The 12,051-nt window shown below is 35.1% G+C and overlaps 1 protein-coding gene and 1 long non-coding RNA gene across 3 annotated transcripts in view; one reads left to right on the top strand and one right to left on the bottom strand.

Moving 5' to 3' along the window:
* LOC138826502 (uncharacterized) overlaps positions 1 to 10,334 on the top strand; it is a 36,890-nt gene extending 26,556 nt beyond the window's left edge. The window contains exon 3 of one of the 2 annotated variants that reach the window (XR_011371729.1): positions 10,168 to 10,334. This is a non-coding gene — a long non-coding RNA (uncharacterized lncRNA). Of the gene's footprint in view, positions 1 to 5,552; positions 5,617 to 10,167 lie in introns of those variants that run through there. The other variant, XR_011371730.1, reaches the window with a different exon arrangement.
* Scn9a (sodium voltage-gated channel alpha subunit 9) overlaps positions 5,735 to 12,051 on the bottom strand; it is a 153,575-nt gene continuing 147,258 nt past the window's right edge. Inside the window, exon 27 of the mRNA XM_070021655.1 lies at positions 5,735 to 10,393. Coding sequence (XP_069877756.1) covers positions 9,201 to 10,393 — 1,193 coding nt within the window. The 3' untranslated portion in view covers positions 5,735 to 9,200. The remainder of the gene's footprint in view (positions 10,394 to 12,051) is intronic.

Below are 12,051 nucleotides of genomic sequence, written 5' to 3'. Positions count from 1 at the left end.
GAGGAGAGCTAACAGGGCTCTAGGCACAATTCATGAAAGCAGTTGTGACAACCTCCAGTTGTTTTACTTCATTTCAAAACCAATTCCTGCATGGAACGCCCACCTCGCAGGCCTAATCTCTGCCCAGTAGGTGAGGCACCTCCCACTTCCGGCCTCCACTGTAAAAGGGGCCTCTAAAGAACCAGACGGCGCCATTTTCTCCCTTGCCTCATGAGAGCTTGGCCTTGTCAGCTCTGCTGGCAATAAATCTTTCCTTCTACTTAACTTCTGTCCCCGTAGTCTTTTGGATTACTTTCTTTGGGTTACTTCCTACCCAGGTTTACATTTTCTCCTTCATTTCCAACCACAAGGAAAGATTTCTTTCAGAATACCTGTACATTTCACCTGTGGATGTCTATGACTTCATCCTCAGTATGTTCTCAAAGCTCTGCTGACACTGAAAGGACAAAAGACTATATTAGTGGGTTTTTCTACGAATAATTTTTTGAAGCATTATTTTCCCAACACAAAGAGCTTTTTTCTGCCTTAGTATAATGAAAATTGAAATCCAATGTGTATTCAATAGTCAATAGACAAATTTTATTTTTAATTTCCACTTGGAGAGTTACACTTCATATAAAAATTTACAGTATAAAAAAGTTGCTTGATGGCATGTTATGATGTAATGCTAATTGCCTGCAGGATAGGTAAATATGCCAGTATTGAAACCTAATCTCTAGCTGTCATCTTATGGATATGAACAAATGTTCACCAAGCATGTATTTTGCATTTTGTTGCATTGTACACTGCCACTAATAAGCCAAAGAATCAATATATATTAGGTGCATGTTCTTCTCGAAACCATAAACTAAGAGTGATAAATTATCAATATAATTTAGTATTTGCTAATTTTACTACACTATTTTGTTATGTATATATAGGGAAGTCATAGGGATTATATATTGTTTGAGTAAAGTTTAAAACCATATATTTTATGATAAAGGGCCTTTAACTTAAGATGGCCAAGGTACTGATATTATATATTGCTGTAAAGAGAATTATGAGTCTTATTTTTCTGATAGTAAAAGTTACTTAATAAAGACTTGTTTCCATTAACTTGAAAAAAAGGAGCATATTTTGTGTGCAATGAATGATAGTCATGAATAGTGCATTACCAGGAAAGAAACCCCACCCCTTTTTGTATTTCTAATAGGACTAAGATTGGCCTTTGCTTTCCCTATCAGTCTTCTGTGAGATGGATCCCAGCCTCCCCCTCCAGTGTCCTTCTCAGTTAAATTCCAGTTGGAAAGACAATGTGATTGATTAGATAGTATTGTATATAAGCCATTTTCATCTATATGGATGTCTTAGCATGGCACCATTACAATACATATAGTATATTCATGTTCTAACTCTTTGTAACAATTGATCACAAATTTAGCAGTTTAAACAATACAAATTTATTTTGTAAGACAGATTAAGTGGTATAGTTACTTATGTTTTCTATGTCTCTTCTCCATGGTAAATTTCTTATTTCAATATTTTGGATAAATGTAGTTTATCAGTCTTTTTTTACTTTTTCTAATAAGAAAAAGATGAAGTTTTTAAAAATAACCTGAATGCAGCAGAAAAATACATACTTAAGTATCTTAATGGACAGAAAGGAGGTGAAGATATTTAAACATATCAAGAAAGTAATATTTGTTCTTGATGTTGGAGGACTAGTAGTCCAACAATGGAGGTTCAGCCATAAGAAACCTAAAAACCTATAGCCATCTAATCTTCGATAAGGGAGCTAAAAAAATAGAATGGAAGAAAGACAGCCTCTTCAGTAAATGGTGATGGCAAAATTGGTTAACTACTTGTAGAAAACTAAAGCTAGATCATTATATATCTCCCTGCACCAGAATGAACTCCAAATAGATCAAAGACCTCGGAGTCAAAGCAGACACTCTGAAAACATTACAGGATGGAATAGGAGAAAGCCTAGGTCTGCTTGGCACAGGTCGAAATTTTCTTAATAGAGACCCAGAAACACAACAAATCAAAGAAAGGTTGGACAAATGGGATTGAATGAAATTGCAGAGCTTCTGCATGGCAAAGGACATAGCTAGCAAGATCAATAGAAATCCCACAGATTGGAAGAAGATCTTCACTAGCCATACAACAGACAAGGGTCTCATATCTAAAATATACCTGGAACTTAAAAAATTAAATCCCCACAAAACAAATCTTCAAAGAAACAACTGCCCAATAAATAACTGGGCTAAAGACTTAAAGAGAAACTTCTCTGAAGAAGAAAGAAGAATGGCCAATAGACACATGAAGAAATGCTCAACCTCTCTAGCCATAAAAGAAATGCAAATCAAAACAACATTGAGATACCACCTCATCCCAGTTAGAATGGCTACAATCAAGAACTCTAATAACAACAGATGCTGAAGGGGATGCGGAAAGAAGGGAATTTACTGCATTGTTGGTGGGAGTGTAAACTTGTTCAAGCACTTTGGAAAGCAGTATGGGGGGTCCTCAAAAGACTCCACAAGAGTTCCCCTATGCCCCAGCAATCCCACTTTTGGGCATTTACCCAAATGATCACAAACAAGACCATACTAAAGTTACCAGTACGGCTATGTTTATTGCAGCATTATTTACCATAGCTAAGATATGGAACCAACCCAGATGCCCCTCAGTAGATGAATGGATCAAGTAAATGTGGTATATATCCACAATGGAATTCTATGCCTCCATCAGAAAGAATGACATTGCCCCATTTGTTAGGAATGGAAAGACTTGGAAAAAATTATATTAAGTGAAGTAAGCCAGCCCCAAAGAAACATAGGTTCCATGGTTTCCTTTATTTGCAATAACTAGTATATGTCTGAGTCAAGCAGAAAAGATCAGAAAAGTTGATATTAGGGGAATGAACCCCAAGATAAGTATTCAATTTTTTTTCTTGCTTGCTATTGTTTCTAACATATTTATAAGATGATTTCTTTGTTGCTTTGTATGTCCATCTCCCATGGTATAACTCCTGCTTTCACTGTATTGGATGTTGGTGTAATTTGTGGAGGGGAAGGAAAAAAAAACAAATTGTTTAACTAGGGATACAGGTGGATCCATTGCAACAATGAGATGTACAAGTTGTTATGTCGAAAAACGAACTTTACAACTTTGGTGGAAGGTAGAGGGAGGATCGGGTGGGGGGAGGAGGGGAGTATGGGAAGGCATGGGAAGGAGAAACAATGAGGAGGCAACAATGCTTGATAAGAAATGTACTCATTATCTTGCCCATGTAATTGTAACTCCTCTATATGCTATTCTCACAATAAAAAAAAAAGAATGTTTTTCTTTAAAGTAGCACAGGGAAATCAGGTTAAGTAAACATATCTAGAAATAAATATAACTTAATGGGAAAGGAGTTTTTGTATTAATAACTAGATATAGTGTCCACAAATTATATTTCATATAGAAAATAGAAGGTAATCATTATAGTATAATAATAATTACAGTAAAATAATTAATCATTATAGTATTTTAGAGAACTATAGTTTATAAGAATAATAGAAGTACAGTAATTTGAAAATTGTTTTGTAGGAATAAAACCAAATCTAAGATATACCAACAAATATTATATCTGAAAGACAAATAGTATTTTTCTCAATCCTGCCATATTTTCAAAATGTTTAAGAAACACTGAACATTTTTACATACTTACAATCTGTAGTTTGTATGTAATGTTTCAGCTATTTGTAAAATTTTTAACAACGTTCAAGCTAAAGCACATGATTCAGACATTACATGTCTCACACATCTTTTAGAATTAGTATTTTTCTCAGACAGATCAATTGCTGATGTAGGTATGGCATTCTGAGAATAGAAAATAGTGGTGAGTGTAGCACACTGCCTCTATTACTTGGTTAAAACAATCAAGTATTCATATTTTTTCTCTTGTGTTCTTCAAATGCCACTGCAACAAAGATCTGCTCTGCTCTAGCTAGTCTGTTGTTTCTTCTTCTCTTGAAAGAGATTGCCATGGCCCTGCAGTTCATTTTGTTTGAGTTATGACAAAAGTGTTGTCTGCAGCATGGGAGAATTTAACTCTTCTGCGGTCGGAAGTTTGTTTCACATCAGTTATTCTGTTGAGATGGATTATAGTGTCATTTTGTGATAACAATTTTATCTCTCAGTGTGACAGTCACAGCAATCATTAGAGAAGTTATTTGATTAAATAAACCTTTTTATATGCTAAATATTTTATTGATCCTTAAGAGGGAAAATGACCTAACATGTCGTAATTATTTCTGGCATATATTACTTTAAAACCACCAACAGAACTTGATCAGAGGATTGCTTCAACTACTTACCTAACTATAAAAACAACCATGTATACATTTTTTGGGGGGGTCCAGTTGTGGGGCCTGAACTCTGGGCCTGGGCGCTGTCCCTCAGCTCTTCAGCTCAAGGCTAACACTCTACCACTTGAGCCACAGCGCCACTTCTGGCTTTTTCCTTTTTGCTTATGTGGTGCTGAGGAATCGAACCAGGGCCTCAGGCATGCAAGGCAAGCGCTCTACCACTGAGCCACCTTCCCAGGCTCCCATGTATACATTTTTTTGAATAAGGAAAACTCTTGTAAATGTGTATGTTCCCTGATTTTAACATAGTGTTTGAAGTCACAAATCTCAAAAGTACCAAAGTTTGTGAATATTTTAGTGTATGTATATTCCACAATACTCAATGTTTGCTCCCTACAGGTAGATGGCATGAGTCTTCAGGGTGCTATGTTTATAAACAGACAAAGGAAATAGAGAAAACCTTCTAAGTATTTCACTTTATGTAGATTTCATTGTGCTCCAGGACAAGACAAAGGTAGCACAGGCTCCACACATCTCTAGTAGCAGACTGACTGCCACACCACCATTATTAGTACTAATTCTTGATTTTGTGTTGTCAGGACTTACTCTAATAGTTTCCTGTGCATTTCCTTGTTCTTGCTTTTTATCAAAGTGGGAATTACCACATTTACAAACAAAAAAGTTCAAGCCAAATATTTTGATTAGCATATCTAATTAGTGTATTTAGAAAACTCAGATGAGTATAGTTTAATTGGGATCCAAATATAGTTCTGGCACAAGACCACAAACTCTTAGTAGTTAGGTGTGCTGTGTAGCCTTTCTATACTATCCCAACCTTATTAACAACTTAACAACATCTTGCTCTATTACTAAATGCTTGGGCATTTTCACTTCTTGTCTCAATTTGATCTTTCCACACAGAACCTGTTGTGAATTTCAATAAATTGTTTTGAAATCATTTTTTTTTCTGGTATTAGGGTTTGAACTTGGTCTTGTGCTTGCTTTGCCTGCTCTACTGATGCACTACTACTTGAGACACATCTTCAGTTCAACTTTTTGCTTGCCAATTCAAGATAGAGTCTCTTGGACTTTTCTGCCCTGGGTAGCTTCAAACTGTAATCCTCTGGATCTCAAGCTTTTGAGTATCTAGGATTACTGGCATGAGCCATTGGTGCCTGGCAGAACTCTATACTCTTTGTCTTTATTTTTATCTAGGAACACTCCTCAGAGGGAACATTGGAAGATGTTCATGTTTCAGAAAGACAAATAAAGATAGAAAGGAAAAAAGAGAGAAAGAGAGAAAGGAAGAAAGAAGAAAGAAAAAAGGAAGAGAAGGAAATAAAGAAGCTATAGTTGTTATTAGTCATTCAGTGAACTGTTTAGGTAATTGAGAAAATACATGCAAACATGATTTTATCTTATAACTTTAATTTTAGATTGTATTACAACATGTAAGTCTCAAATATAACTACAATATAATTTTTGACAAACTCAAACATTTTGAGCATTTATAGATCTATGAACAAATTATATGTAAACAGCATTGTTATATTCATGGCTATTTGCTTACTTTTTATTTGCTTATTTTTAAGTAGCAATTATTGATTGTTTTGCTTAAGAATAGTATAACATAAAGAATCACAGATTTATGTTTTAAAGTGGATAGTTTCTACACACAGATCCTGAACCCAGGTCAGTTACTGAGCCATCCTAATTTAAATGACTCTGTTTTAATTATTTCCATTAACATTTCTCTGAAATCACTATTGCAATACATTGCTTTATTTACAGATGCAGTTTATTTTCAGTCTTTTAAATAAAGCTATCAAAATTCTATAAAAAGCTTGCTAAACATTTTGGGTTGCCATTTTTGACAGTATTTATAAACAGACCAGAATGTCACTTGTACCTTCACTGAACTAGAATAAAGAGATTAAATGAGATTCTCCTGTTTTTATTCAAATTATATCTAAGGATTTGCATTTAAATCTGTGTTTTCAGTTATTCTAACTTATATTTTGCAGTATAACCACCACCTTGTGTCACTGGGTAAAATAAGTTCAGTGATTACATATGATTAGTACATTTTTATTACTGTGGCATCCAAAGTGTGATAATTTAATTGTAAAACTGTAACCTGCATAAAAGTCTAATTTTACTTCAAGCTTTAGTTTTACTTCAATGAACTCTTAGTGCCAAATATAGTTTTAATGGAAACTCTCATGAGCATTGATTTCTGGGACAAGCATGTATATTCAAAACTTAATCATGTGATGTGTTTAAAATTATAGTTCACCAAATAGGCCAGTATGACATAGAAAAAGAGTAACTTTGTAATTCATTTTGGAAATGCTAAGAAAAATCCATGTCAAGGAACCAGTTACCAGTATATTTTTAATTGGCATAAAAACCAGGCAAGGTAAAAACATTGATAGTAAATCACAGATAAACCTGCCCACCAAGTATCTTTTTCATAGGCCATAATATAAAATTTACAATGCTGTTATATTTATCCAGATGTAAAATCATTAAAATAAATGTAAGGGGATATTACTTTATTAACTAAATGCATTAAAATTTCTACAAATGTAAGATATTTTGTGTGGGTCACTAGTTGCATTATCAAACCCTATTTTCAACAGGCTCAGTGGGTATGTGGTGCAATGCTTAGTGTAGTCTTATAAACACTACATGGTATATCTCATTAAATTCAAAAGTGTTCAAATAGCCCCAGATGAATGATTAAACATAGCTATAAAATATCTTTGGCGCTAGGTTGAATTTCATATGTACTTTAGTACAAATGTCTAGAAGTAAGAATCTCCTGTAGAGATGTTGAAAATATATCACAATTTAAAAACACTCTAGACATAAAGTTTTAGGTAAATATCCCTTTCTTGGTTTTGTCTTTTTCACAGCTGTATTTCTTAGTCTTTCCTTCTGTTTATTTACCATCTTTCACTATCTCTTCAACATTCGAGGTATGTTCAAACTTACATAGAAAATGGATCAGAACAATAAAGAATATGCATTTTAATTACTACATAAATATAATTCATGTCACTTTTAACTTAAAAAGAAAATGAAGTATGCTTATATATTTGCTCCAAAAGTCCATCATAAATTTCAACAAAACCAACACTTTCTACTTATGTAACTCAATTTTTGCCTACACATGGATAACTTGATTGAGGAAAGGTTTCATATTACTGGAATAAACTCAGAGAATACATCAGAGCCATTTGTCTTCAGTGGCTATTGAAAAGCACTTCCTTACAAAAGAAAAATGATTAAATTTGTGGTAGGATGAATACAACAAGAGCAAAATGAATATATGCTTTTAACATTGTAAACCATGGCCACTATATTGATGAATGGAAAATATACTTTCTATCATAGACTACTGAAGAGAAAGTGGTGAAATCCAAAAGGAATACTTCTACAGTTAGTGGCAAGAGCACTGCTATTTGCTATTTCATTTATTAAAAACACCTGTGAAGCAGGTGTTGGAAAGCCTGCCATATACCATGGCATGGGAGGCTGCCAAACACATTTAGGACACTATACAAATGATGTAGTAAATACTGTGCCCAAGTCATTATCTGTTCAAACATGTTCTATGGTATCAAATAGCCAACTATCTATCCGGAAACACTGTACTAATGGGCCACATTGGATTTGTTTCAAGATAAAGGATGACTACACAAAACCGCAGAAGAAAAAGATGAATGTGGGGCAAAAGATATTAGGAATCTGGCCATTATCAGCACATCAGGGCACCAAGTCCAGTGTTGCATTGAATAAATAATAGTAAATAGAGAAGCTTAATTGGTTTTTCCCTTAATTATCTTTTTCTTTTAACTTTAAGGAATGTTATATATACTTAGAATAAGTTTCACGATCTGTGGTTAATATGTGACAAAACATAATATGAACGAGACAGGCTATCTGAGCAAGATGGAGTGGTGTGTGCTTGTAGTCCCACCTACTCAGGAGGCTCAGGTGGAGGATCACTTGAGCCTAGAAGTTCAGGTGGTATATTGAGACCCAGTCACAAAACAAAATAAAATGAAACAGAAAAAAGCAAAACATCTCAGAAGAATCATCTCTAAAACACAATACTATTAAGGTGAGTCTGTGAATCAAGATGGATGTGAGTCCAGGTACATGAAAAGTATTTGATGAAACAAACTATGTCTGTTTTTAATTTCATGGCATTTTATAGACATTTAGAGATTGATTCTGATGCAATGTAGAATAGATTTAAGCACCTCAAGATACACAAGGATGTCTGTACATGGATACAAGACTCTAGCTCCTTAACAATTCAAACAAGATGTTTGAATTAAACCATCATCACTAATGTCCATTAATTTTATCAGAATTTCTTTGCAAAGCCAAAGCAAAATACTTTTCATCAATAACCAAGTGATAAATATTTTCCTACTGATGTTTGTGTGTGTGTGTGCATGTACTCATGTGTGTGCAAATGTGTGTGTGCATCTGGCCTTTCATATTTACATGGGGGATATGAGTGATTACAACTTAGGGAAAAGATGAGCAGAAGTGAAAATGTTCCACCTGTTTTTCTGACTTAAAAAGAAAATCAATTTACTTTTGTTTCTGGTAATCTGCAATTCCTGCAGTTACTCTCACAATTCTTGCAGAATCATTACCAATGCAAAAGAGCCATCTGCTAATGCTGCCTACCCATCTCAGTGATTCAGAGCAAGTGACAGCACTGCTTTGGAGAATATTTTGATTAAAAAAAAACATTTTTGGCATAGACCTCCTTAAAAGAGTCTTAGTAACACAAGTAAATCACCTTCACAGGTTGTAAACAATATTATCCGAAGTGAAACCCTATTGTGTGTTTTCCTTTCCATCTTTCCCTTTGTCTTCTTTTTCTGTTTTGTCGGTTTCATATTTTTCTTTGTCTGGTTTTGTTACACTATCGTAGGAAGGCGGAGAGATGGTGGATGGGGTTGCATCGGTTTTTTCTGGACTGGAGTTCTCATTAACATTAGCAAAAACGATGTCTTCTTTATTGGGTAAATCATCATCTTTGTCACCATCTTTTATGTATATACTGGAGATGTTTTTGACATTTTTCCGTAAGCGGTAGCGTCGATAAGAACGCTGAATGACAGTGGCCGACACGTCCTCTTGCTTTCGCTTTAATGTAGTCGTGATGGGTTCATAGGACACTTTGGAAGGATTGGCAGACATAAACCTCTCTTCCATCTGTGAGCGAAGAGAATCCATCTCTCCACTCTCCCCCAAAACACGCTTTGTAAAAGCAAACAAGATGTCGAGGCAGTGGATCCGGTCTCCACTCACCATGGGCAGGTCCATGGCAATGAGCTGGACTTTGTTGGGTTTTGCTATGAGAAGGGGAGGATCCAGGGCAGCTGCAAAATCAGAGAGTTTGCTGTATTCTATGAACTGGGTCGCATCGGGATCGAACTTCTCCCAAATCTCATAGAATCGCTCGAAGTCATCCTCGCTCAGGGGCTCTGTGCTTTCTTCCGTGGCCACGCTGAAGTTCTCCAGGATGACAGCGATGTACATGTTCACCACCACCAGGAAGGAGATGATGATGTAGCTGACGAAATAGAAAATCCCAACGGATGGGTTCCCGCAGTCTCCTTCTACTGAGCTTCCTGGGTGAACTTTTTTGGGATCACAGTCTGGGGGTGCACTATTAAGAATCGGGGCTAGCAACCCATCCCAGCCCGCAGACGTGGTAATTTGGAACAGGCAAATCATGCTGTTGCCAAACGTCTCAAAGTTGAACATGTCATTGATTCCAGCTTCCTTCTTCACGTAGGCGAAGTTGGACATCCCGAAGATGGCGTAGATGAACATGACAAGGAAGAGCAGGAGGCCGATGTTGAACAAGGCAGGAAGGGACATCATCAGAGCGAAGAGCAGCGTGCGGATCCCCTTGGCCCCTTTGATGAGACGAAGGATTCGGCCAATCCGGGCAAGGCGGATCACTCGGAACAGGGTGGGGGACACGAAGTATTTTTCTATTAGATCTGCCAGAAACATACCTAAATAGGAGAAAAACAATGAAAAGTGTGTATTTAAATATTCATGAGTAAATTGTTTTATCTGCCATATTATTACCATGAATTATTAAAATTATTATTATTACTGTGAATAATATAACTATATTATTATATGTACATGAATGGTAGATTTTACCATGTAGCCTAGACTAGCTTTGAACTCTTGATTTTCCTGCTTCCGCCTATGAGTGCTATTATTATAGGTATGCACCTTATTATGACTGGCTATATGAAAATGTATAATATCTACTTATGTAGAAAATTCAAGCAACACTGAAAAATGATAAGAAGGAAACATAAATCACCTATCATAGCTAATTAATATCCACTGTCTGGGTGCCACTTTACATACTTTTCTATGCAAGTACAGACATACATGTATTCATGTATAAATATAATCATGTTACATGATTTTGTACCTTTTATTCCTAGTGCATTTTAGTCATTTCATCACATATCATGCAGATGCTGTAGACAATTGACAGTTTTTATGATTACATAATGATTTCAAAATATCTCATATGAAATAATAGCACTTGTTAGTTCCATTTTTAGCTAAATTGAGTGTCAAAATAGGTACAATTTTCTAATTACATGACTTATGTGTTTTGATAACACATGAATAGAAGTTGAGACCAATAGCATGTCTAAAAATTTTATTATAATTTTCAAATCTGGTGAAAGTCTATATATCTATACCCATTAATAGTCTTTTTCTAATTTTACATCAACTTTATTCTCAGAGCAATCTGTGTGAATTAAAGCCTCACACCCATTAATAGTCTTAATACAAATGTTCTATGCCAAGCTCAGCAGTATTGGGCACTACACTGAGTTACAATTTTACACACACACAAAAATTATTGATGACATTTAAATTTATCTCTTACAGTGATTTATTTCCATTTTTAGAAGAACAATCTATAATTTTCACACTTATTGACTATTCTATTATTTGTTTTTAAATTCTTTGTAGGTGAGTGGTATTTTTACTTCTTTGCTCGACATTTTTGTAGGAGCAAATCAAATGTACATTGTGGGGCTTCATTGTGACTCTATATATAAGTATTGTGCACTTTGATCATATGCACTTTCTTGATAGCTCTTTTGAATCCTGTTCTTAAAAATATGTATTGGGCTTCATTATTCTGTTTTCATATACATGTGATTTTTAAAAAATCTGCCATGCCATTTTGTTTTGGAAGTTTTGGTTCATTGTTGGATTTAAATGTTGCATAAAATTTAACCATATTGTCATTCATATTTTAGTGCAGTGAATCTTCTCCCATTGGCTATTTTTATTCTTATGCAGTTATATTCATGGCTAATATATACAACTCCTTTTATATGTTAGGTTTGTGTCACAGATAAAAAGCTGTATTCAATCGCACAGTTAAAATATATTTCCAATATTTTGTGCCAGTTAGTGGCCTACACCTATAATCCTAGCTATTCAAGGGACTAAGATCTGAGGATAATGATTCCAAGCCAACCCATATAGGAAAGGCCATGAGTCTCTTATCTCCAATAAACCACCAAAAAGCTACAAGTGGATCTGAGCCTCACTTGGTAGAATGCCAGAGTTGTGCAAAAATGCTAAGGGACAGTACCCAGACTCTAAGTTCAAGCCCTAGTACTGA

The sequence above is a fragment of the Dipodomys merriami genome, unplaced genomic scaffold (genome assembly GCF_024711535.1).
Source record: "Dipodomys merriami isolate MVZ:Mamm:240054 unplaced genomic scaffold, mDipMer1.0.p SCAF_1, whole genome shotgun sequence".
Taxonomy (NCBI): Eukaryota; Metazoa; Chordata; class Mammalia; order Rodentia; family Heteromyidae; genus Dipodomys; species Dipodomys merriami.
The sequence above is the reverse complement of the archived record's forward strand: the minus strand, read 5'-3'. Positions and strand labels throughout refer to the sequence as shown.